This window comes from Heptranchias perlo, chromosome 2 (assembly GCF_035084215.1).
Source record: "Heptranchias perlo isolate sHepPer1 chromosome 2, sHepPer1.hap1, whole genome shotgun sequence".
Classification (NCBI taxonomy): Eukaryota; Metazoa; Chordata; class Chondrichthyes; order Hexanchiformes; family Hexanchidae; genus Heptranchias; species Heptranchias perlo.
Window position 1 is genome coordinate 123,592,369 of NC_090326.1, and position 26,935 is coordinate 123,619,303.

General features: G+C 43.6%; 1 protein-coding gene across 1 annotated transcript in view; it reads right to left on the reverse strand.

Annotated features, from left to right (window-relative positions):
• gtpbp10 (GTP-binding protein 10 (putative)) overlaps positions 1-26,935 on the reverse strand; it is a 43,020-nt gene that overhangs the window by 3,295 nt on the left and 12,790 nt on the right. The window contains exons 4-9 of the mRNA XM_068007054.1: positions 25,672-25,816; positions 21,778-21,851; positions 18,894-18,946; positions 16,416-16,523; positions 14,946-15,023; positions 2,820-2,943 (exon numbers count right to left, since the gene is read on the reverse strand). Coding sequence (XP_067863155.1) covers positions 2,820-2,943; positions 14,946-15,023; positions 16,416-16,523; positions 18,894-18,946; positions 21,778-21,851; positions 25,672-25,816 — 582 coding nt within the window. The remainder of the gene's footprint in view (positions 1-2,819; positions 2,944-14,945; positions 15,024-16,415; positions 16,524-18,893; positions 18,947-21,777; positions 21,852-25,671; positions 25,817-26,935) is intronic.

Consider the following 26,935-nt stretch of genomic DNA (forward strand, 5'->3'; position numbering starts at 1 on the left):
AGTTCAGTTTTCTACAACAATATTTTGAGGATCCAACTAGGGAAACAGGTGATTTTAGATCTAGTATTGTGTAATGAGACAGGGTTAATTAGTAATCTTATAGTTAATGATTCTCTGGGGCAGAGTGATAGAATTTCATATTGAGTTTGAGAGTGATGCAGATAAGTCAATTACATAGGTACGAGGGGCGAATTGGCTAAGGTAGATTCGGAAATTAGATTAAGAGATATGACGGTAGATAAGCAATGGCAAACATTTAAAGAAATAATTTAGAATTCTCAACGAATATACATTCCCTTGAGGAATAAAAACTTCATGGGAAAAATGATCCAACCATGGCTAACTAGAAAAGTTAAGGATAGTATTAGATTAGAAGAGGCTTACAATGTTGCCAAAAAGAGTAGTAAGCCTGAGGATTGGGAGGGTTTTAGAAATCAGCAAAGGATGACCAAGAAATTGATAAAGGGGGACAAAATTGAGTATGAGAGTAAACTAGCAAGAAATATAAAAACATATTGTAAGAGCTTCTACAAGAATGTAAAAAGGAAGAGATTAGTGAAAGTAAATGTGGGTCCCTTAAAGGCAGAGACAGGAAAAATTATAATGGGGAATAATAAAATGGCAGAGACGTTAAACAAATATTTTGTATCTGTCTTCACAGTAGAAGACCCAAAAAACATACCGGAAATAGTGGGGAACCAAGGGTCTAATGAGAGTGAGGAACTGAAAGAAATTAAGATTAGTAAAGAAAAAGTACTGGAGAAATTAATGGGACTAAAAGCCGACAAATCCCCTGGACCTGATGGTCTAGGGTTTTAAAAGAGATGGCTGCAGAGATAGTGCATGCATTGGTTTTGATCTTCCAGAATTCCCTAGATTCTAGAACAGTCCCCGTGGATTGGAAGGTAGCAAATGTAATCCTGCTATTCAAGAAAGGAGGGAGAGAGAAAACAGGGAACTATAGGCCAGTTAGCCTGACATCAGTAGTAGGGAAAATCCTAGAATCTATTAAGGACGTAGTAACAGGGCACTTAGAAAATCATATGGTAAGGCAGAGTCAACACAGTTTTATGAAAGGGAAATCGTGTTTCACAAATTTAGAGTTTTTTGAGGACGTTGTACATTTGGATTTTCAAAAGGTATTCGATAAGGTGCCACACAAGTGGTTACACAAGATTAGGGCTCATGGGATTGGGGGTAATATATTAGCATGGATCGAGGATTAGTTAAAGGACAGAAAACAGAGAGTAGGAATAAACAGATCATTTTCAGGTTGGCAGGTTGTAACTAATGGGGTGCCGCAAGGATCAGTACTTGGGCCTCAGCTATGTACAAACCATATTCATGACTTAGATGAGGGGACAGAATGTAATGTATCCAAGTTTGCTGATGATACAAAGCTAGGTAGGAAAGTAAGCTGTGAGGTCGTAAAAAGGCTGCAAACTATAGAAAGGTTAAGTGAGTGGGCGAGAAGGTGACAGATGGAGTATAACGTGGGGAAATGTGAAATTATCCACTTTGGTAAGAAGAATAGAAAAGCAGAATATTTTTTAAAAGGTGAGAGACTAAGAAATGTTGGTAGTCAGAGGGATTTGGGTATCCTTGAATCACAGAAAGTTAACATGCAGGTACAGCAAGCAATTAGGAAGGCAAATGGTATGTTAGCCTTTATTGCAAGGGAGTTGGAGTATAAGAGTAAAGAGGTCTTGCTGCAATTGTATAGGGCTCTGGTGAGGCCACACCTGGAGTACTGTGTACAGCTTTGGTCCCCTTATCTAAGGAAGGATATACTTGCCTTAGAGGCGGTGCAATGAAGGTTCACTAGATTGATTCCTGGGATGAAGGGTTGTCTTATGAGGAGAGATTGAGTAGAATGGGACTATACTCTCTGTAGTTTAGAAGAATGAGAGGTGATCTCATTGAAACATACAAAATTCTTAGAGGGCTTGACAGGGTAGATGCTGAGAGTTTGTTTCCTCTGGCTGGAGAGTCTAGAACTAGAGGTCATAGTCTCAAGATAAGGGGTCAGTGATTTAGGTGATGAGGAAAAATGTCTTCACTCAGAGGATTGTGAATCTTTGGAATTCTCTACCCCAGAGGGCTGTGGATGCTCATTGAATATATTCAAGACTGAGATTGATAGATTTTTGGACACTAAGGGAATCAAGTGATATGGGGATAGGGCAGGAAGGTGGAGTTGAGGTAGAAGATCAGCCATGGTCTTACTGAATGGCGGAGCAGGCTCGAGGGGCTGTATGGCCCACTCCTGCTCCTATTTCTTATTTTCTTATGTAAATAGGACCACCATTTCCATTTTCGATCAGAACTGGCTGAAGCTGGTGCAGTGCCGACTCCAACCTGTTCGAGGGGCGATAAAATAAAAGTTACTTCAAAGCAAGGTGCAGGAGTGTTCCTCCAGGGCCCACGAAAATAACCTGGGATGCTGCTGCCCCAGGGCCCCCTCCCGCTCCGCAATTGATGGCGAATGCCCCTTGAGGCCTCAATCCACCCCGATGCATCGGGACACCCGTTTGGCGTCTTGACGCTCGCCTGTCAAATTTAAATGAGGTGTGGCCTTAAAATCACCAGAATGGGCAAGCGACCAGCGCACTCCGCCGGTCAAAATCAACCCCAATGAGGCAACAACAGTTGTTGAGTGCGTTGTCCCTATTTATACTATCTACTGGAATGGAGAAAAGATCCTTTTAATGCATTTTTAAAAATTATTTATTGACAATGACAACATATTCAAAGCACTGATCTGAATAGGTTCTTGGGTCAAGTGGGTTTTGTGCTGTACACTCTGTAGTTCTAATTACCTTGAGGCTGCTGAAGCTGTTGCATCAGCTCTTTAAACTTTTCTTCAGCATCCTCCAAATCCATTTTGTTTACAGCTAATATTGCAGGCTTTGATAAAAGCTCTACTTTATATAGCTCCAACTCCTGAACATGAAAGAGGATGAGATTGGTCAATAAGATGCACAAAATAGTCCACTAAGTTGGACTGCTGAGATTTTGAAACTCACCCTAGACTGAAAACAAGAGTAGCAAATCATAGAATGGTTCCAGGACGGCAGGAGGCCATTTGGCCTGTCGAGCCCGTGCCGACTCTCTGCAAGAGCAATCCAACGAGTCCCATTCCCCCGCCCTTTCCCCATAGCCCTGCATATTTTTTCCCTTCTAGTACTTATCCTATTCTCCTTTGAAAGTCACGATTGAATCTGCCTCCACCACCCCCTCAGGCAGTGCATTGCAGATCTTAACCACTCGCTGTATAATAAAGTTTTTCCTAATGTCGCCTTTGGTTCTTTTGCCAGTCACCTTAAATCTATGTCCTCTGGTTCTTGAGCCAATCACCTTAAAGCTATGTCTTCTGTTTCTTGACCCCTCTGCCAATGGGAACAGTTTCGCTCTATCTACTCTGTCTAGACCCTTCATGATTTTGAACAACTCTATCAAATCTCCTCTCAACCGTCTCTGCTCTAAGGAGAACAACCCCAGTTTCTCCCGTCTATCCAAATAACTGAAGTCCCTCAACCCTGAAACCATTCTAGTGAATCTCTTCTGCACCCTAAGGCCTTCATATCCTTCTGAAAGTGTGGTGTCCAGAATTGGTCACAATATTCTAGTTATGGCTGAACCAGTGTTTTATAAAGATTCACCATAACTTCTTTACTTTTGTACTCTATACCTCTCTTTATAAAGCCCAGGATCCCTTATGCTTTTTTATCCGCTTTCTCAACCTGCCCTGCCACCTTCAACGATTTGTGCACATATACCCCCAGATCTTTCTGCTCCTGCATCCTTTTTAGAATTGTACCATTTAGTTTATTTTGCCTCGTTCTTCCTACCAAAACGTATCACTTAGCACTTCCCTGCGTTAAATTTCATCTGCCATGTGTCTGCCCATTCCACCAGCCTGTCTATGTCCTCTTGAAGGCGATCACTATCCTCCTCACTGTTTACTACACTTCCAAGTTTTGTGTCATCTGCAAATTTTGAAATAGTGCCTGTACACCCAACTTTAAGTCATTGATACATATCAAGAAAAGCAGTGGTCCTAATACCGACCCCTAGGGAACACCACTCTACACCACCCTCCAGTCTGAAAAACAACCATTCACCACTGCTCTCTGTTTCCTGTCACTTAGCCAATTGCGTATCCATGCTGCCACTGACCCTTTTAATCCATGGGCTTCAACATTGATGACAAGCCTATTATGCGGCACTTTGTCAAATGCCTTTTGGAAGTTCATATACACCACATCAACCGCATTGCCCTCATCGACCCTCTCTGTTACCTCATCAAAAAACTCTGTCAAGTTAATTAAACACGATTTGCATTTAACAAATCCGTGCTGGCTTTCCTTAATTAATCCACTCTTGTCCAAGTGACTATTAACTTTGTTCTGGATTATTGTTTCTAAAAGTTTCCCCACCACCGAGGTTAAACTGACTGGCCTGTAGTTGCTGGGTTTATCCTTACACCCTTTTTTGCATAAGGGTGTAACATTTGCAATTCTCCAGTCCTCTGACACCACCCCCGTATCTAAGGATGATTGGAAGATTATGGCCAGTATCACCGCGATTTCCACACTTACTTCCCTCAGCAACCTAGGATTCATCCCATCCGGACCAAGCGACTTATCCACTTTAAGAACAGCTAGCCTTTCTAATACCTCCTCTTTTATCAATTTTTAGCTCATCTGGTATTTCAACTGCCTCTTCTTCCTTAGTAATGACAGATGCAAAGTACTCATTTAGTACCTCAGCCATGCCCTCTGCCTCCATGCGCAAATCTCCTTTTTGGTCCCTAATTGGCCCCACCCCTCCTCTTACCACCCATTTACTGTTCATATGCCTATAGAAGACTTTTGGATTCCCTTTTATGTTAGCTGCCAGTCTACTCTCATACTCTCTCTTTGCCCCTCTTTTTTCCTTTTTCACTTCCTCTCTGAACTTTCTATATTCAGCCTGGTTCTCACGTGCAGTATCAACCCGACATCTGTCATACGCCCCCTTTTTTCTGCTTCATCTTACATTCTATCTCTTTCATCATCCAGGGAGCTCTGGCTTTAGTTGCCCTCCCTTTTCCCCTTGTGGTAATGTACCTAGACTGTACCCAAACCATCACTTCTTTAAAGGCCGCCCATTGTTCAATTACAATTTTGCCTGCCAATCTTTGATTCCAATTTACCCGGGCCAGATCTGTTCTCATCCCACTGAAATTGGCCCTTCTCCAATCGAGTAATTTTACTCTAGATTGCTCCTTGTCCTTTTCCATAGCTAATCTAAACCTTATGATACTATGATCACTGTTCCCTAAACGTTCCCACTGACACCTGCTCCACTTGGCCCACCTCATTCCCCAGAACCAGATCCAGCAGTGCCTCCTTCCTCGTTAGTCCGGAAACACACTGGTCAAGAAAGATCTCCTGAACACACTTCAAAAATTCCTCCCCCTCTTTGCCCTTTACACTATTGCTATCCCAGACCATATTACGATATTTGAAGTCCCCCATTATCACTACTCTATGGCTCTTGCACCTCTCTAATTTCCCTGCAAATTTGCTCCTCTATATCCTTCCCACTAGTTGGTGGCCTATAGAATACACCCAGTAGTGTAATGGCACCACTATTGTTTCTTAACTCTAACAGATTTTGTCCTTGACCCCTCCAGGACATCCTCTCTCTCCAGCGCTGCAATATCCTGCGTAATCAATACTGCCACTGTCCCCCCTTTCTTTCCTTCCCTATCTTTCCTGAACACCTTGTATCCAGGAATATTTAGTACTCAATCCTGCCCTTTTTTGAGCCAGGTCTCCGCTAACACCACGACAGCATATTCCCATGTGGCTAATTGTGCCTGCAGCTAACCAACCTTGTTTACTATGCTTTGTTCATTTACACATGACATGTAGTAGAATGTAAATAAACCCACATAACGCAATCTTCATCTCAGTCCTTTGTGGGAGGTCCCAAGCAAAAGGTAAGGTGCTTGTGCAGAGGGAGGGAAATTGGAGATCAATCAACGCCACATTACTGTTACATCTTCAAGTGACCAATTCAACAGCAGTATCATCAGCAACTTGGAAAAAAATTGCCTATTTTTTGATGGCAAGTACATTTTTTTTTATTCGTTCACGGGATGTGGGCGTCGCTGGCAAGGCCGGCATTTATTGCCCATCCCTAATTGCCCTCGAGAAGGTGGTGGTGAGCCGCCTTCTTGAACCGCTGCAGTCCGTGTGGTGACGGTTCTCCCACAGTGCTGTTAGGAAGGGAGTTCCAGGATTTTGACCCAGCGACAATGAAGGAACGGCGATATATTTCCAAGTCGGGATGGTGTGTGAATTGGAGGGGAACGTGCAGGTGGTGTTGTTCCCATGCGCCTGCTGCTCTTGTCCTTCTAGGTGGTAGAGGTCGCGGGTTTGGGAGGTGCTGTCGAAGAAGCCTTGGCGAGTTGCTGCAGTGCATCCTCTGGATGGTGCACACTGCAGCCACAGTGCGCCGGTGGTGAAGGGAGTGAATGTTTAGGGTGGTGGATGGGGTGCCAATCAAGCGGGCTGCTTTATCTTGGATGGTGTCGAGCTTCTTGAGTGTTGTTGGAGCTGCACTCATCCAGGCAAGTGGAGAGTATTCCATCACACTCCTGACTTGTGCCTTGTAGATGGTGGAAAGGCTTTGGGGAGTCAGGACGTGAGTCACTCGCCGCAGAATACCCAGCCTCTGACCTGCTCTTGTGGCCACAGTATTTATATGGCTGGTCCAGTTAAGTTTCTGGTCAATGGTGACCCCCAGGATGTTGATGGTGGGGGATTCGGCGATGGTAATGCCGTTGAATGTCAAGGGGAGGTGGTTAGACTCTCTCTTGTTGGAGATGGTCATTGCCTGGCACTTATCTGGCGCGAATGTTACTTGCCACTTATGAACCCAAGCCTGGATGTTGTCCAGGTCTTGCTGCATGCAGGCTCGGACTGCTTCATTATCTGAGGGGTTGCGAATGGAACTGAACACTGTGCAGTCATCAACGAACATCCCCATTTCTGACCTTATGATGGAGGGAAGGTCATTGATGAAGCAGCTGAAGATGGTTGGGCCAAGGACACTGCCCTGAGGAACTCCTGCAGCAATGCCCTGGGGCTGAGATGATTGGCCTCCAACAACCACTACCATCTTCCTTTGTGCTAGGTATGACTCCAGCCACTGGAGAGTTTTCCCCCTGATTCCCATTGACTTCAATTTTACTAGGGCTCCTTGGTGCCACACTCGGTCAAATGCTGCCTTGATGTCAAGGGCAGTCACTCTCACCTCACCTCTGGAATTCAGCTCTTTTGTCCATGTTTGGACCAAGGCTGTAATGAGGTCTGGAGCCGAGTGGTCCTGGCGGAACCCAAACTGAGCATCGGTGAGCAGGTTATTGGTGAGTAAGAGCCGCTTGATAGCACTGTCGACGACACCTTCCATCACTTTGCTGATGATTGAGAGTAGACTGATGGGGCGGTAATTGGCCGGATTGGATTTGTCCTGCTTTTTGTGGACAGGACATACCTGGGCAATTTTCCACATTGTCGGGTGGATGCCAGTGTTGTAGCTGTACTGGAACAGCTTGGCTAGAGGCGCAGCTAGTTCTAGAGCACAAGTCTTCAGCACTACAGCTGGGATGTTGTCGGGGCCCATGGCCTTTGCTGTATCCAGTGCACTCAGCCGTTTCTTGATATCACGTGGAGTGAATCGAATTGGCTGAAGACTGGCTTCTGTGATGGTGGGGCTATCTGGAGGTGGCCGAGATGGATCATCCACTCGGCACTTCTGGCTGAAGATGGTTGCAAACGCTTCAACCTTGTCTTTTGCACTCACGTGCTGGACTCCGCCATCATTGAGGATGGGGATTTTTGCAGAGGCTCCTCCTCCCGTTAGTTGTTTAATTGTCCACCACCATTCACGACTGGATGTGGCAGGACTGCAGAGCTTTGATCTGATCCGTTGGTTGTGGAATCGCTTAGCTCTGTCTATAGCATGTTGCTTCCGCTGTTTAGCACGCATGTAGTCCTGAGTTGTAGCTTCACCAGGTTGGCACCTCATTTTTAGGTACGCCTGGTGCTGCTCCTGGCATGCTCTTCTGTACTCCTCATTGAACCAGGGTTGACCCCCGGCTTATTGGTAATGGTAGATTGAGGAATATGCCGCGCCATGAGGTTACAGATTGTGCTGGAATACAATTCTGTTGCCGCTGATGGCCTACAGCGCCTCATGGATGCCCAGTTTTGAGCTGCTAGATCCGTTCTGAATCTATCCCATTTAGCACGGTGATAGTGCCACACAACACGTTGGATGGTGTCCTCAGTGCGAAGACGGGATTGCGTCTCCACGAGGACTGTGTGGTGGTCACTCCTACCAATACTGTCATGGACAGATGCATTTGCGACAGGTAGATTGGTGAGGACAAGGTCAAGTAAGTTTTCCCCTCGTGTTGGTTCGCTCACCACCTGCCGCAGGCCCAGTCTGGCAGCTATGTCCTTCAGGACTTGGCCAGCTCGGTCAGTGGTGGTGCTACCGAGCCACTCTTGGTGATGGGCTTTGAAGTCCCCCACCCAGAGTACATTCTGTGCCCTTGCTGCCCTCAGTGCTTCTTCCAAGTAGTGTTCAACATGGAGGAGGACTGATTCATCAGCTGAGGGAGGGCGATAGGTGGTAATCAGCAGGAGTACAGAGGAGATTTACGAGGACTGGAGAATTTTAGCTATGGGGAAAGATTGGATAGGCTGGGGTTGTTTTCTTTGGAACAATGGATGCTGAGGGCAGATTTAATTGAGGTGTATAAAATTATGAGGGGCCTAGATAGAGTGGAGGGTAAGGACCTATTTCCCTTAGCATGGAAGTCAATAACCAGGGGGCATAGATTTAAAGTAATTGGGTTGGAGTACAAGAGTAAGGAAGTCTTACTACAATTGTATAGGGTCTTGGAAGACCTCACTTGGTATATTGCGTACAGTTTTGGTCTCCTTATATAAGGATATACTGAGTTGAGGTGGTGCAACAAAAGTTCAATAGACTAATTCCTATGAGAAGTGGTTGAGTAGAATGGGCCTATACTCTCTGGAGTTTAGAAGAATGAGAGGTGATCTCATTGAAACATATAAGATTCTGAGGGGGCTTGACAGGGTAGATGCTGAGAGGTTGTTTCCCGTGGCTGGACAGTCTAGAACTAGAGGGCATAGCCTCAGGATAAGGGGTCGGTCATTTAAGACTGAGATGAGGAGGAATTTCTTCACACAGAGGGTTGTGAATCTTTGGAATTCTCTACCCCAGAGGGCTGTGGATGCTGAGTTTTTGAGTATATTCAACATAAGAACATAAGAAATAGGAGCAGGAGTAGGCCAATCGGCCCCTCGAGCCTGCTCCTCCATTCAATAAGATCATAGCTGATCTGATCCTAACCTCAAATCTAAATTCATGTCCAATTTCCTGCCCGCTCCCCATAACCCCTAATTCCCTTTACTTCTAGGAAACTGTCTATTTCTGTTTTAAATTTATTTAATGATGTAGCTTCCACAGCTTCCTGGGGCAGCAAATTCCACAGACCTACTACCCTCTGAGTGAAGAAGTTTCTCCTCATCTCAGTTTTGAAAGAGCAGCCCCTTATTTTAAGATTATGCCCCCTAGTTCTAGTTTCACCCATCCTTGGGAACATCCTTACCGCATCCACCCGATCAAGCCCCTTCACAATCTTATATGTTTCAATAAGATCGCCTCTCATTCTTCTGAACTCCAATGAGTAGAGTCCCAATCTACTCAACCTCTCCTCATATGTCCGCCCCCTCATCCCCGGGATTAACCGAGTGAACCTTCTTTGTACTGCCTCGAGAGCAAGTATGTCTTTTCTTAAGTATGGAGACCAAAACTGTATGCAGTATTCCAGGTGCAGTCTCACCAATACCTTATATAACTGCAGCAATACCTCCCTGTTTTTATATTCTATTCCCCTAGCAATAAAAGCCAACATTCCGTTGGCCTTCTTGATCACCTGCTGCACCTGCAAACTAACTTTTTGATTTTCTTGCACTGGGACCCCCAGATCCCTTTGTACTGCAGTACTTTCCAGTTGCTCGCCATTAAGATAATAACTTGCTCTCCGATTTTTCCTGCCAAAGTGCATAACCTCACATTTTCCAATATTGTATTGCATCTGCCAAATCTCCGCCCACTCACCCAGCCTGTCTATATCCCCTTGTAGGTTTTTTATGTCCTCCTCACTCTCTACTTTCCCTCCCATCTTTGTATCATCTGCAAACTTTGACATGTTACACTCGGTCCCCTCCTCCAAATCGTTAATATAGATTGTAAAGAGTTGGGCGCCCAGCACCGACCCCTGCGGAACACCACTGGCTACAGGTTGCCAGTCCGAGAATGTACCATTTATCCCAACTCTCTGCTTCCTGTTAGATAATCAATCCTCCACCCATGCCAGAATATTACCCCCAATCCAGTGATTCTTTATCTTGAGCAATAATCTTTTATGTGGCACCTTGTCGAATGCCTTCTGGAAGTCCAAATACACTACGTCCACTGGTTCCCCTTTATCCATCCTGTACATTATATCCTCAAAGAACTCAAGCAAATTTGTCAGACATGACTTCCCCTTTGTAAAGCCATGCTGACTTTGTCCTATTAAATTATGTTTATCCAAATGTTCTGCTACTGTCTCCTTAATAATAGACACCAAAATTTTACCCACCACAGATGTTAAGCTAACTGGTCTATAATTTCCAGCCTTCTGCCTACTACCCTTTTTAAATAAGAGTGTTACATTTGCAGTTTTCCAATCTGCCGGGACCTTTGCCGAGTCCAGGGAATTTTGGAAAATTATTACCAAAGCATCCACAATCCCTACTGCCACTTCCCTCAAGACCCTAGGATGTAAGCCATCAGGTCCAGGGGATTTATCCGCCTTGAGTCCCATTAATTTACTGAGTACCAATTCCTTAGTGATTTTAATCGTATTTAGCTCCTCCCCCCCTTGAGCCCCCTGTTTGTCCAGTGCTGGGATATTCCTAGTGTCCTCTACCGTAAAGACTGAAACAAAATATTTGTTCAGCATTTTTGCCATCTCCATGTTTCCCACCATTAATTTCCCGGTCTCATCCTCTAAAGGACCTACGTTTGCCGGCTGAGATCGATAGATTTTGGACTCTAGGGGAATCAAGGGATATGGGGATCGGGCAGGAAAGTGGAGTTGAGGTTGAAGATCAGCCATGATCTGATTGAATGGCAGAGCAGGCTCAAGAGGCCTACTCCTTGCTCCTATTTTTATGTTCTCATAATTGGTAGATGGATTAAAGGGGAGCTGAGGAGAATTTTTTTCACCCAGGGGGTGGTGGAGGTCTGAAACTCACCGCCTGAAAGGGTGGTTAGGGCAGAAACCCTCATTGCATTTAAAAAGTACTTGGATAGGCACTTGAAGTGCTGTGACCTACAAGGCTACGGACCAAGAGCTGGAAAGTGGGATTCGGCTGAATAGCCCTTTTTCAGCCAGCGTGGACACGATGGGCCGAATGGCCTCATTCTGTGCTGTAAATTTCTATGATTCTATAGACATGCATTGTAACACATAGGAGGCAAGTTTCCCATTACTAGCAATTGGAATGGGTTATCGGGAGGGGGGGAAGGTACGTGCCTGAATTCCCAATATGCGTTCCCTGTAAACGAATGCTAAAGATGAAAAATTTGTTCCCTATCTGTTAGGCAGTGCAAACTCGCTCACTACTCCCCAGTAATAAAATCATAGAATGGTTAGAGCACAGGAGGCGGCTGTTTGGCCCGTTGAGCCTGTGCCGGCTCTCTGCAAGAGCAATCCAGCTAGTCCTACTCCACCACCCTTACCCCGTAGCCCTGCTAATTTTTTCCCTTCAAGTACTTATCCAATTCCCTTTTGAAAGGCCATGATTGAATCTGACTCCACCATCCCCTCAGGCAGTGCATTCCAGATCTTAACCATGCGCTGCATAAAAAAGTTTTTCCTCATGTCGCCTGTGGTTCTTTTATCAATCACCTTAAATCTACGTCCTCTCGTCCTTGACCGTTCCACCAATGGGAACAGTTTCTCTCTATCCACCCTGCCTGGACCCTTCATGATTTTGAATACCTGTATCAAATCTCCTCACAACCATCTCTGTTCTAAGGAGAACAACCCCAGCTTCTCCAGTCCATCCACGTAACTGAAGTCCTTCATCCCTGGAATCATTCTAGTAAATCTTTTCTGCCGCCTCTCTAAGGCCTTCACATCCTTCCTAATCCCAGTGCCCTATTGCTAGTAATGCTATCCCTTGTGAGACAGTAATAAAAAGGGATTGGAAAAAAAAGAAAGGAAAAGTGGGAAAATAAAATAATGATTTTGTATAAATTTGAAGGTACATAGTACTGCTTTTTCTGAAAATGAAGGTCTCTTCTACACATCCAGGATCAATGTCCACAATAGCAAGCTCCAATAGAGATCATAGGGTAGATTATCTAATTTGTCACACCTGATAATCAGGCGGAGACCCATAATGCCTGATCTTCCCCCATCCAATTTTGTGGTTGGGTTTTGTATCGGCACCGGAAACACCCATTAGTTTGCAGTTTTTTTTAATATAAGGCTGGGCATAACAACATAATTTAAGAGATCCACACTATTTCCCAGTGTTTTCACCAGTACAGTGCCCTGTCATCTATCAGCCATTTAAAAAGGTCATCGAGGACTGATAGGAACTATGCTGTTTAAGAAAGTAAATTTAAAGAGCCCGGTTATGAGATTTGTAGCTGCTTTTCATGAGTTTTTCTGAACCTTTAGCTTTTTTATCCTGTTGCCATTTGTTTGGCCAGAAAGCTTTGTGCTAAGTTTTCGGTAAATCCACAATATTGGGTTTCCCAATGGGAATTTCTTTTTGCTTATGTTTTTTGGAGGAAGAGGAAGAGCAATAGAGGGCTCTTCTGTTTCTTCTTTGTGCTTCTCACTCAGTTTCACTCTCTTTTTCCCAATTCCCACAGAGATTTCGAGTCAGACGCAGGCAGTGATAAAATTAATTTGCAGCTTTCACAGGACCACAGTTCTGACTATGAAGGAGGGAATGAGTGCCAGAGGGGACAGTAGTCCTGGGTCACTCACAAGCACACACTTGCACGATCCCTCCTCCAACCTTTCATGTTTGTCTCCGTGCTAAATGTTGCAGGAATCTACAGCAGAAACTCAAGTCGCTAAGCTTTCCTCTCCCTGACGCTGAGACCAAGAGTGAGACATTTGGGAGCAGCCGCCAGAGACAGGAAGCAAGGCCCAGTGTCATGACAGAGGGTGGGGGGTAAAAGCCAGGGAAGGGGGGGGGGGTAAAAGCCAGGGAAGGGGGGGGGGGTATAAAAGCCAGGGAAGGGGGGGGGGGTGTAAAAGCCAGGGAAGGGGGGGGGGGTAAAAGCCAGGGAAGGGGGGGGGGGTAAAAGCCAGGGAAGGGGGGGGGGGTAAAAGCCAGGGAAGGGGGGGGTAAAAGCCAGGGAAGGGGGGGGTAAAAGCCAGGGAAGGGGGGGGTAAAAGCCAGGGAAGGGGGGGGTAAAAGCCAGGGAAGGGGGGGGTAAAAGCCAGGGAAGGGGGGGGTAAAAGCCAGGGAAGGGGGGGGTAAAAGCCAGGGAAGGGGGGGGTAAAAGCCAGGGAAGGGGGGGGTAAAAGCCAGGGAAGGGGGGGGGTAAAAGCCAGGGAAGGGGGGGGTAAAAGCCAGGGAAGGGGGGGGTAAAAGCCAGGGAAGGGGGGGGTAAAAGCCAGGGAAGGGGGGGGGGTAAAAGCCAGGGAAGGGGGGGGGGTAAAAGCCAGGGAAGGGGGGGGTAAAAGCCAGGGAAGGGGGGGGTAAAAGCCAGGGAAGGGGGGGGGGTAAAAGCCAGGGAAGGGGGGGGGGTAAAAGCCAGGGAAGGGGGGGGGGTAAAAGCCAGGGAAGGGGGGGGGTAAAAGCCAGGGAAGGGGGGGGGTAAAAGCCAGGGAAGGGGGGGGGGTAAAAGCCAGGGAAGGGGGGGGGGTAAAAGCCAGGGAAGGGGGGGGGGGTAAAAGCCAGGGAAGGGGGGGGGGGTAAAAGCCAGGGAAGGGGGGGGGGGTAAAAGCCAGGGAAGGGGGGGGGGGTAAAAGCCAGGGAAGGGGGGGGGGGGTAAAAGCCAGGGAAGGGGGGGGGGTAAAAGCCAGGGAAGGGGGGGGGGTAAAAGCCAGGGAAGGGGGGGGGGTAAAAGCCAGGGAAGGGGGGGGGGTAAAAGCCAGGGAAGGGGGGGGGGTAAAAGCCAGGGAAGGGGGGGGGTAAAAGCCAGGGAAGGGGGGGGTAAAAGCCAGGGAAGGGGGGGGTAAAAGCCAGGGAAGGGGGGGGTAAAAGCCAGGGAAGGGGGGGGTAAAAGCCAGGGAAGGGGGGGTAAAAGCCAGGGAAGGGGGGGGTAAAAGCCAGGGAAGGGGGGGGGGTAAAAGCCAGGGAAGGGGGGGGGTAAAAGCCAGGGAAGGGGGGGGGGGTAAAAGCCAGGGAAGGGGGGGGGGTAAAAGCCAGGGAAGGGGGGGGGGGTAAAAGCCAGGGAAGGGGGGGGGTAAAAGCCAGGGAAGGGGGGGGTAAAAGCCAGGGAAGGGAGGGGTAGGAAAGCCAGGGAAGTGGGGGCTGAGGCTGCGGTTGCAGGCCAACTGGTAGGCCAGGTCAGAAGCAGGGGAATACTAACTTACTGATTGCTGTTAAAATGGTAGCAGTGCAACACAAGGAACAGAGGACAGTTGAAATTTTGCAGTCAAATGGTTCCCAGATATACAGGACAGACAATCCTTTTTTATACATATCTAAACATCTAACACACACACACACTCTCTCTCTCTCTCTCTCTCTCTCTATCTATCTCTCCTTCTTTGTGATCTTGTTTTCTTTCTAACTTAATTAAGGCTATCTTACAACAAAAGACTAGCTTACCTTTGTTAATAGCTGTATAGCTTCAAAAGCTGTTCTAAAAGGTGCTTTATATGAAAGCTGAAATCCAGCCACATCCACCTACAAATAATCAATCCAAAAAGGGATGGAATAAGAATTGTAAACAAACATTATTTTAGTCACAATACTGTCAATGAAATAGAAATTTTTTGAGCGGTTTCAAATTTTAAGGACAACTGCACATCTACTGAGGTACAAAGCATTATTGTCCATCTTTCAACCCACAGTGAAGTGTGAGCTAAAGTACAATAGGAAAATTAAAGTTTATGAAGGAGAGAATAATTTTTGTAATATTTTTATTTGATAAAGCTAGGGCATTAGAATGTGCAGTTGCTCAGAAGTCAATGTCAAATACGCAGTTAGTACTAAGTCACAATTCCGATTTTTGGCAGTGTGACCTGGGGCCTTCCTTGAAACGGAGGGAAAGTTATTGCAGGCCTATTTAGCCATCCCACTCACAGCCAGACCTGACACAAATGCAGTCATCAGAGGGGCCAACCTGTAATTAGTTATCTAGTGAGCCCTGTTACATGGTCTTCTGGTTTACCTTCAATGGCAAAATAGCATGCCATTATTCACTGGCTAAGCTCACACATGAAGACTAGTTGCATGCACTACGTATTATCGGTGGCTGTGGATTGATATCCCACAATCAGCACTTTCAGGTGCGATTGAAGGAGAAAATGGGTAAATAAATCACATGTGATTTAAGCATTTTCATCAGCATTCGAACAGAGGTATCCTAATGTGGCACCATTTCTAACCTGTTTAGAAACAATTATTTTTCTTTCACAAACCATGACTAAACTGTCACAAACCAGAGCTGGAAATATACTTCAGCCTCAAACAGATTGTTCTAGTCTATGATAGAACAGCTAACTTTTAATCATAGTGGCTGCTCCGTTTCAAAGTAGTATTATTGCATAAAATTTAAGTTGTTCAGTTTTGAAATAAAGATTAGTGTTATTTGCGAATGCACAAGTGGTACAACTGCTCCAGTACCACGGTAACGGGATACAGGTTGTCCAGATTTGGTCTGTTGTTTGCTGCTTTAGTTTCCCCAAAGGGTAATCACATGGTATGTGACAAGAACGTAGCCGCATTGCACACTGAAATAAAGATACCAATGCATTTTTGATTCAATCTTTGGACAAAATAAGTGTGTTTTATCCTACAAACTTTTCCCAGCTGAAAAATGTATAAAGCTGAAAATTATATTATCTTAAACTGATATACATACTTCTTTTGATTTCTGGGGGAAAAGAAGAGAAAACTTAGGAACAAAACACAAGTAATTATTTTTCTGCAGTGGTTTTTTTAAGCATCCAATTTAAGGTTTTTTTACATCAATATAATAAAGTTGCAGAATATGTTATTATCATTGAATTTTGATGTAGAATTATACAATGAAAAATATTCAAAAGAAAAAAGAAAAATCATTTTCTTACTGACCACAAAAAGAAGCTGTTTGGTCCTCTCGACGTGTTTAAGAAACTTGTGACCCATCCCTTTATTTAAGTGCGCACCTTCAATCAAACCAGGCAGATCAGCTACCGATACCTGTGATAGCAAAACAGGCTATGCTTTACACAGAATTCAATTGATGGGTATCATGTAACTTCAATAAACTGGCCCAGGGAGCCCACTTGTATAGCAAGTTTGGGAGATGAAGGGCTAATTTAACAATAGTTGAAAAATACATCAGCTATGTAGTGTTAAACATCTGGCTAGGCACCTACATTTAACAAAAGATTTCCCAAATAATAAACAGAGGTTCTAACTTATTCTTTTTCTCCAATGCAGCAACTCAAATAAAATAATCAAATAAAATCAGGCGGGGTAAAGAAAAAGAACTTTAAAAAAATTATTTGGTCTTGAGATGTGGGTGACACTGGTAAGGCCGCAATTATTGCCCATTGCTAGCGGCCCTTAGAAAGTGGTGGTGAAATTTCTCCTTGAACCACTGTAGTCCTTGTGCTGATGGTGCTCGCATGATGGTGTTAGGTAGGGAATACTGGGATTTTGATCCAGTGATGGTGAAGTCAGCATGGTGTGTGACTTGGATTTCGGAGGTGATTGTGTTCCCACAATGTTGTTCTTGTCCATCTTGGTGGTAGAGGTTACAGGACTGGGAGATGCTGTTGAAGTAAGGTTGGTGAGTTGCTGCAACATATCCCGTTGATAGTACATACTTCAGTCACAATGTGTCCATGGTAGGGGGTGCATACTGAGTCCAGTGGCAGTGGCACCGATCAAGCAAACGGCTCTATCTTGGTTGGTGTCGAGATCAGAGTGCTGTTGCGGAAGCACCCATCTAGACAAATGGCGAGTTTTCCAATCACACTCCTGACTTAAGCCTTGTATATGGAGACGAGACATTGGGGTGAGCCACTTGTTGCAGAGTACCCAGCTTCTGCCCTGGTCTTGTAGCCGCGGTGTTCATATGGCTGGTCCAACTAAGTTCTGATCAATGGTGACACCGCCCTCCACCACCTGCCCTCCCCCCAAGGATGCTGATGGTGGGTTCTCGCAAACAGTGATGCTATTGAACTTCAGAAGGCCTTTGATAAAGTCCCTCATAAGAGGTCAATGTGCAAAATTAAAGCACATGGGATGGGGGGTAATATACTGGCATGGATTGAAAACTGGTTAACAGCCGGGAAACAGAGAGCAGGAATAAATGGGTCTTTTTCGGGGTGGCAGGCAGTGACTAGTGGGGTACTGCAGGGATCAGTGCTTGGGCCCCAGCTATTCACAATATATATCAATGATTTGGATGACGGAACCAAATGTAATATTTCCAAGTTTGCTGAAGACACAAAACTAGGAGGGGATTGTGAGTTGTGAGGAGGATGCAGAGGCTTCAAGGCGATTTCGACAAGTTGAGTGAGTGGGTAAATATATGACAGATGCAGTATAATGTAGATAAATGTGAAGTTATCCACTTCAGAAGGAAAAACAGAAAGGCAGAGTGTTATTTAAATGGTGATAGATTGGGAAATGTTGATGTACAAAGGTACCCAAGTGTCCTTGTACACCAGTCACTGAAAGCAAACATGCAGGTGCAGCGAACAGTTAGGAAGGCAAATGGTAATTTGGCCTTCATTGCAAGAGGATTTGAGTACAGGAGCAAGGATGTCTTACTGCAGTTATACAAGGCCTTGGTGAGACCACATCTGGAGTATTGTGTGCAGTTTTGGTCTCCTTACCTAAGAAAGGATATACTTGCCATAGAGGGAGTGCAGCGAGGATTCACCAGACTGATTCCAAGGATGGCAGGACTGTCGTATGAGGAGAGATTGGGTCGACTCGACCTGTATTAACTCGAGTTTAGAAGAATTAGAGGGGATCTCATTGAAACATATAAAATTCTGACAGGGCTAGACAGACTGGATGCAGGGAGGATGTTTCCCCCTGGCTGGGGGGTCCAGAACGAAGGGTCACAGTCTCAGGATACAGGGTAGGACATTTAGGACTGAGATGAGAAATTTCTTCACTCAGAGTGGGGTGAACCTGTGAAATTCTCTACAACAGAAGGCTGCGGAGGCCAAGTCACGGAATATATTTAAGAAGAAGCTAGATAGATTTCTAGACATAAAAGGCATCAATGGGCATGGGGAGAGAGCAGGAATATGGAATTGAGATAGAGGATCAGCCATCATATTGAATGGCGGAGCAGGCTCGAAGGACCGAATGGCCTACTCCTGCTCCTATTTTCTACGTTTCTTGATTAGTATGAAATTTGAATGTTCAACGTGGAGGTTTGGAATCTTTAGTACAGCCCGAAATATTAGTACTCCTCCTCTGTGTTAAATCTAGTGGTTCTTGACCACAATTTGCCTTAAATCTGACAATCTCAATCAAGTCTTTTCTAATGCATCAAGCAATGAACATTAATGAAACTTAAAATGCCATGCTGACAATTCTCACCTGTTTGTAATCGCTGTACATTAACTTTCCAATTTCTGGCCTCATGGTGGTGACTGCAAATTTAAAAAAAAAATCCAGGTAAACAAAACAAGTTTAAAAAGATACGGGGTAAAGGGCAGAGAATGGGACACGGTGGATAGCTCTTTCAGAGAGCCTGCACAGGTGTAATGGGCGAAATGACCTCCTTTCGTGCTCTAAAACCTATGATTCTACCTAATTACGCAATCTTCATAATTTACAATGGTTAGCAGCCAGACCACATTCTTTTAGAAAATGGAACTCCAGCTTGGCACCCAAACAAAGGCAAAGTGCTTTATCACAAAAATAGAGGAAGGTATACGAAAGTACGCAAGAAAAGACAAGACAGGAAACACCATCTGGTCCATCGAGCCTGTCCCAAACAGTCATGATACAATTAAACATCATGACCCCTATTGTTCCCTCCCATCGGCAGTTATGTGATCTCCCGTGAGAGGCAAAAAAACAGATTAAAAAAAACCTCATAGGCAAATTCAGAGAACAAAAAAAAAATCTGGAAACTTCCTCTCCAACCCACTAAGGCGATCAACACGAGTTCAGGAGATCACAGTGACCATGAGGTACATACCCAAATATGCCACCTACTTTTTATATATAGTGATATTAGCCACAGCAAGGAACTTGTCCATTCCTTTTTTGAACTGTTGCAGTGAATAAGTTAGGTTGTTTTATCTAACCTATCTAGTTCAAATAGTATGTCTACACAGACACAGTCTAGTCCCTTCATCATTTTAAATACTTTAATTAAATCACCCTGAAGTCTACATTTTTCTAGTCTAAGCCTATTGTGATAGCTAAGGGCTCTTAAATTAGGGATCACTCTAGTGGCCCTTCTTTGAACCTGTTCCAAGGCCTCTATCACCCACCATGTGAGGGGACCAAAACTGGACACAGTATTCCAAATAAGACCTAATCAGGGTCTTATACAAGGACACTCTGGTTCTTTTTGTTTTATACCGGATTGTCCTTGCTATACACCCTAGTACTCCATTTGCCTTTGCAATAGCTTCTTAGCACTGATCGTGCACCTTCTTAGGCTCGTGCACTATAATGCCCAGTATCCTTCCCACTCAGCAGACTTTAATTCTGCACCAAGAATGGTATATACATGCTTGGCATTGGCCCTACCTACATGCACAACACTATAAATATCTACATCACCTGCCAGATGCGGGCCCATCCCACCATAGCATCTAGATCAGATTTTAGTCTCTTTTTCTTATCAGATGTCCTAAGCGCTAGCACAAAGTTTTATGTCATCTGCAACTTTGTGGACACCTTCATCTAGATCATTAATATAAATTGAGAAGAGCAAGAGCCCTAACACAGATACCTAAAGGGCTCCACTAGTAACTGGTCTCCATGCAGGACCACATTCATTAATAACAACCCTCTGTTTTGACAAGAATTAGGAACATAGGAACAGGAGTAGGCCATTCAGCCCCTCAAATCTATTCCGCCATTCAATTAGATCATGGTTGATCTGTATCTACCTGCCTTGGTTCCGTAACCCTTAATACCCTTGCATAACAAAAACCTATCAAACTCAGTTTTTAAATTTTCAATTGACCCAGCCTCAACAGCTTTTTAGGGTAATAAATGATAAAATAATAATAAATAATAAAAGAACGAACTGCATCACCCTTTAAAGATATAGATTAACATGAAATGGATTGTAATTTGAAAGTGAGTAATTCTCTTTACCTTGTCCCCTATTCAAATCATCCTAATCTTTGTTACTTTAGAATCACTGATTTGTGATGAATTAGAAGAAGAAGCCCTGCTTATCCAATGAATTAACCCACATTTGTAGATGGGGATCTCAGATAGGCAGCCTAGGTTCCACGTTAAAACTTTGGAACTCTGGATGCTTGCTCTTGCAGACTCCTTAACAACCAGTTATACAGCAGTATTGGCAGAGATCTGGAAGTGGATGGCTTGTCTGCTCTCTCACCAGGGATATGCTGTATAGCACCAACAAGACTTAAGAGAAAAAAAACCTATACAATACCATTGAGCTAGCCCAGTGCTTTTCTACTTTTTACAGAATCATCACAAATCTCAAATCTGCTAAAGTTACATCTTTTCAAAGAGTTTCAAATATTTCACAAAACACTGAACTGTGACAAAACATGGTGAATTTACAAACATATTTTAAAACATGATAAGCAATCATCCAGCGTTCCAAAGTTTTAACGTGGAATCTAGGCTGCCTATCAGAGATCCCCATCTACAAATGTGGGTTAGTTCATTGGATAAGCAGGGCTTCTTCTTCTAATTCATCACAAATCAGTGATTCTAAAGTAACAAAGATTGGGATGATTTGAATAGGGAACAAGGTAAAGAGAATTACTCACTTTCAAATTACAATCCATTTCACGTTAATCTATAACTTTAAATGGATCTGCGGTTGCAACATAATCAGTGACACTGCATACAAAACTGTGCTGGAACTGCAGCAAAGATAAACAATACTTTGCATTTGCTTGTTATGTACAGATTTTTATTTTGATCAAACATTAGAATGCATTGAACTACTAAAGTTAATGTCAGTTTAACTTTGCTAAAATGTACCCCATAGGCAAATGTGTGCTTTATTGAGTCTATGTTTAGCTTTTGACATTAGAGGAAGATATTTAAAGTGCTAGCTGGAATAGCATGGTAGAAAAAAAAACTGACGACACTGAGAATACTGACAGGAGTAACAGTCCAACCCCATATCAGTGCTCCTCTAGTCAGACACCTTCCAAGTTGGAGGAAGCAGCATAGGAAGTCTAAAGGAGGGGGATGGTAAGAATTAGAGGAAAAATATCTTAAAACAAAGTTCTTCCACTGGTACACTTACATGGATAATCTGCAATCTTGGGTTTAGCATGAGACAGCTGACTCAATAATGTAGATTTCCCAGCATTTGGAAACCTGCAATTGGTAGGAAAACCTGTTACCTGAAGCCAGTAACTTAAAAAGAAATAGTAAAATGTACATTCAATAAAACTTTCACCAATCTGCAAAAGTTGATACAGCACTGAGTTGCACAATGAAAAATTAGCATGCAATTTAAGTTATATAGCCCAAATTCAATGAAACACAAAATTCATCCAACATTCAATGCAGCACTTCAAGTTAATGAAACAGAACAATTGGGAAGTTCAATTGTTATTACTTCAGCCTCAGTGCTGCACTTTACTTTTTGTTTGTGTAATCTATACTTTGTTTAAATAGCTGGTACAAATTCAATCTGCATGACATTTATGCAAACTGAATCCTCTCCACCATGTATGCAACTATTCAAATGTACAGTAGATGCAAACAGAATAGAGCAATCTCACTGAGCTACTCTGACAGTGAACTGCTGGAACTGCTGCAAAGAATCAGCTATGAAGGCAACATTTGAGGCAAGTCCATTTGCAGCTTATTAAAGATACAGCAGGATGATGGATGTTAGTTTTCAGTAAAAAGGTTGCTGATACAGGTGTCACAGCAGTTATATTATTTTATTTACTACACTTCTAATGTCACTGTTCGTTAGTGTTGGAAGATTTATACAAACTCCCTGGAACTATTTCAAGACTGCTTCGTTAACATTTTTAATGTTGTAATCAGTGAAGTGCAAATTGGGAATGACTAACCTGCTCCTAGAAACTACACAGGCTCTTACCAAAATTTTAGATTTAATTTCACAGCTTCCAGGTGCAGGCATTCTAGTTAATTTAGTAAGCCTCCATAGAACAATTCACAGATGATTTTGCTCAAATTGGAAAGACTCAATAAATAGTCAAGTATCAGGCTTGGCTCAGTGTTTAGCACTCTCGCCCCTGAGGGTTCAAGTCCAACTCCAGAGACTTCAGCACGTAATCCAGGCTGAAACTTCAGCGCAATACTGAGGGAGTGTTGCACTGTCATAGGTGCCATCTTTCGGATGAGTCCCATCTGCCCTCTCAGGTGGTTGTAAAAGGTCCCATGGCATGTCCTGGCTAATATTTATCCCTCAACCAACATCACTAAAAAAATTATCTGGTCACAATCACATTGCTGTTTGTGGGACCTATGCTGTATGCAAATTGGCTGTCGTGTTTCCTACATCACAACAGTGACTACACTTCATTGGCTGTAAAGCGCTTCGGGACGTCTAGAGGTCGTGAAAGGCGCTATATAAATGCAAGTTCGTTCTTTATTTCCTAGTTAATTCTAAACAGTTACAATAGGCCCTTGCAAAGTGAGCTTCTAACTTGTTACATGTTTGTAGCTACATTCTGAACCATAACATACTAACAGATTATTGGGTTTGTACCGATAATTTATCAAACAAATAAACAATGAATATTCACAACTCCTAAGAGGAAAACCAATAAGGTTTAACAATAGTCTTAAAAAAAACTCTCAAAAAAATAATCACAAGATGGCAGCCATACAATCCCAATCTTCACATTGTTTCGAAGTTATGCAGTGAAATAGGCTGGCATCATCTTAAGATGAAGCAGCAGAGGATGATGGGAACCAACATGAGGCAAAAATAAGTAGAGTTGTCAACAACCACATTCATGGTATCACAGTAGGTACAACACAGGAGATGACTATTTGGCCCATCATGCCTGTGCCGGCTCTTTGAATTCTAACAGGACCAGACAGACTAGATGCAGGGAGGATGTTCCCGATGGCTGGGGAGTCCAGAACCAGGGGTCACAGTCTCAGGATACGGGGTATGCCATTTAGAACCGAGATGAGGAGAAATTTCTTCACTCAGAGGGTGGTGAACCTGTGGAATTCTCTACCACAGAAGGCAGTGGAGGCCAAGTCATTAGATGCATTCAAGAAGGAGATAGATATGTTTCTTAATGCTAAAGGGATCAAGGGATATGAGGAAAAAGCGGGAACAGGGTACTGAGTTAGACGATCAGCCATGATCATTTTGAATGGCGGAGCAGGCCCGAAGGGCCGAATGGCCTACCCTTGCTCCTATTTTCTATGTTTCTATGAATGAGCTATCCAATTAGTCCCATTCCCCTGCTTTTTCCCCATAGCCCTATAATTTTTTTTCCCCTCCAAGTATTTATCTACTCCCTTTTGAAAATTACTATTGAATCTGCTTCCACCACCCTTTCAGGCAGTGCATTCCAGATCATTACAACTGGCTGCATAAAAAAATGTTTCCTCATGTTGCCTCTGGCTCTTTTGCCAATCACCTTAAATCTGTGTCCTCTGGCGACCAACCCTTCTGCCACTGGAAACAGTTTCTCCTTATTTTCTCAGTCAAAACCATTCATGATCTTGAACACCTCTATCAAATCTCCCCTTAACCTTCTCTGTTCTAAGGAGAACAACCCCAGCTTCTCCAATCTTTCCACATAACTGAAGTCCCTCATCCCTCGTACCATTCTAGTAATCTCTTCTGCACCCTCTCCAGGGCCTTGACATCCTTCCTAAAGTGTGGTGCCCAGAATTGAACACAATACTCCAGCTGAGGCCTAACCAATGTTTTATAAAGGTTTAGCATAACTTCCTTGCTTTTGTACTCTATGCCTCTATTAATAAAGCCCAGGATCCCATATGCTTTTTTAACAGCCTTCTCAACTTGTCCTGCCACCTTCAAAGATGTGTATGTGCACCCCCAGATCTCTCTGTTCCTGCACCCCCTTTAAAAATTGTACCATTTAGTTTATATTGCCTCTCCTCATCATACCAAAATGCATCACTTCACACTTCTCTGTGTTAAATTTCATCTACCATGTGTTTGCCCATTTCACCAGTCTGTCTATGTCCTCCTGAAGTCTATTACTATCCTCCACAATGTTTACTACATTTCCAAGTTTCGTGTCATCTGCAAACTTTGAAATTATACCCTCTATACCCAAGTCCAGGTCATTAATATATATCAAAAAGAGCAGTGGTCCTAATATTGACCCCTGGTCCTAATACTGACCCCTGGGGAACACCATTCCAGTCTGAAAAACAATCATTCACCACTACTCTCTGCTTTCTGTCCCCTAGCCAATTTTGTATCCACGCTGCCACTGTCCCTTTAATCCCATGGGCTTTAATTTTGCTAACAAGTCTATTGTGTGGTACTTTATCAAATGCCTTTTGAAAGTCCATATACACATCAACCGCACTACCCTCATCAACTATCTCCATTACGTTCATAGTGAAACTGATAGAAAACCTATTTTAATATAAGGAGCCATGTATATTTTTCAGAACAACATGCACTAACTTTTTTTAAACCAATAAACCTGTCCTCAGTCCTAACAAGTGACACTTGGCAATTCTGGTACACGTCACGTTTCAGCACCTGGCCTCAGAAACACTGCTCTGGCCAGGAGGCCAGCCACTGTGGTGAGTTTTTTTTAATATTAAGTAATTTTACAAAAGGGCAAATAGTACACTGGGGCAGGAAAACACTTGATCTAAACCACTTCCCCCAGAAAAAGAGTTTTAAAAAATGTTGCTGGATGGGGAAACATTTTCTATTTTCAATCACTAAAAGTGAAAAAATGTGATTTTTTTTCTTACATCTATGAGCAGCTCACCCTATCACACATGCACCAATCTCTTCATGTTGACAAACTTCCAATTATTTTGCCGTTAAAAAAAAACTAGCATCAGAGATGGTAGATCTGGATCAACATCAAAATTAAAACAAGCAAGCAGTCAACAAATTCAAGACAAACATTTATTTGTTATTAAAGTAAATCAGCAGCTGTCATGGGAACAATTAAGTTGATGTGAAATTACAACTTACCCAACCAATCCTACATCAGCTACTAGCTTCAAATCCATCCGTATAATTCTAGCTTGGCCCTTAGAAGGCAGAAAGTTAGTCACGAATGAACCACCACGACCACCGCGGGCTAGAAGTACCCGATCTCCATTTTGGTTTAGTTCACCTAGAGAAGAAAAATGGCTCCACAATTCTGGACAAAGAACGCCTATCAAAACTTTTTTTTAAATATTAACTGTCCTAAAATTCATTTTTCAGTGCAACAGCAGAAAGTTACAAAAGCTTAAATTTTTTTTTTAATTCCAATTTTCTACCCTCATCTTCTGATGGCATCAACTCTTAGGGTATAGTTGCAATGCCTTGCCCATGTGCCCATTCTTCATGTGTGAGGCTAGATAATGAGTGCTGGCAGGCTACTTGATCAAGGGCGAGATCAGTACCAAGCCGATTCTATTCTCATCCAATTCCATACATGTACTTTCCAACAAGGATCACTGGACAGTGATCAGAAGCAGGAATCTTAGCCAAATTATAACCCCTTAGCCCAGATTACTAAAATCCTAATTGCAGCCGTGGCTGAAATTAGCTCCGTATAGACCTGGGATCAAAACTGGACCTTCTGTTCTGTATGAATTAAGCACTGGGCAAGAGACATGCTCTGTTAATTATTATCTATACTGTAAGAGTTCAAAAATGTCATACTGGTTTCAACAGAAGCATTTTTTTTTCAGGTTTGTGCTCACTGTTTCCATAAACAAGAGATAATGGCAGCCAGATTTGTCAGGATGCTTTCTCTCAAAGTGGAATGGACAAGGCAACTTTGCTCACCATTGCCCACATCCTAGTACTGATTAGAGTAGCAGAGTCCAAAAACAATTTGCGTGCTACCTACCTTCTTGGCAGATAGAACAGGGGAGGGAGGAAAAAAATGGGATTTAATTGGGGAGGTCACTTAATTTCACCGAACATAATTAAGCATAGAAACTTTATGGGGTTCCCCAGTGGCTTAGTGAGTAAATGTACCATCTGGTGAGGTAATGAACCATATAGACCAGAAAGGATCAGTCCCTGGTCTCAATCTGGGCATTAGTGAGGGACTATAATTGACCTCACTGTTTCAGAGCTAGGAAGAGTTTTAAAAAAATGATCCAGACTCCTATTCCTTATCTCTGTGCAGTGACCTTTGCTGAAGTGTTTTAGTGTGCAGCTGGAGATTGAGCGAGGACAAAGGCTTAGCTGCAAGCTTCTAAGACTGAACAGCCAGTCAATACTCATTAACTATGCA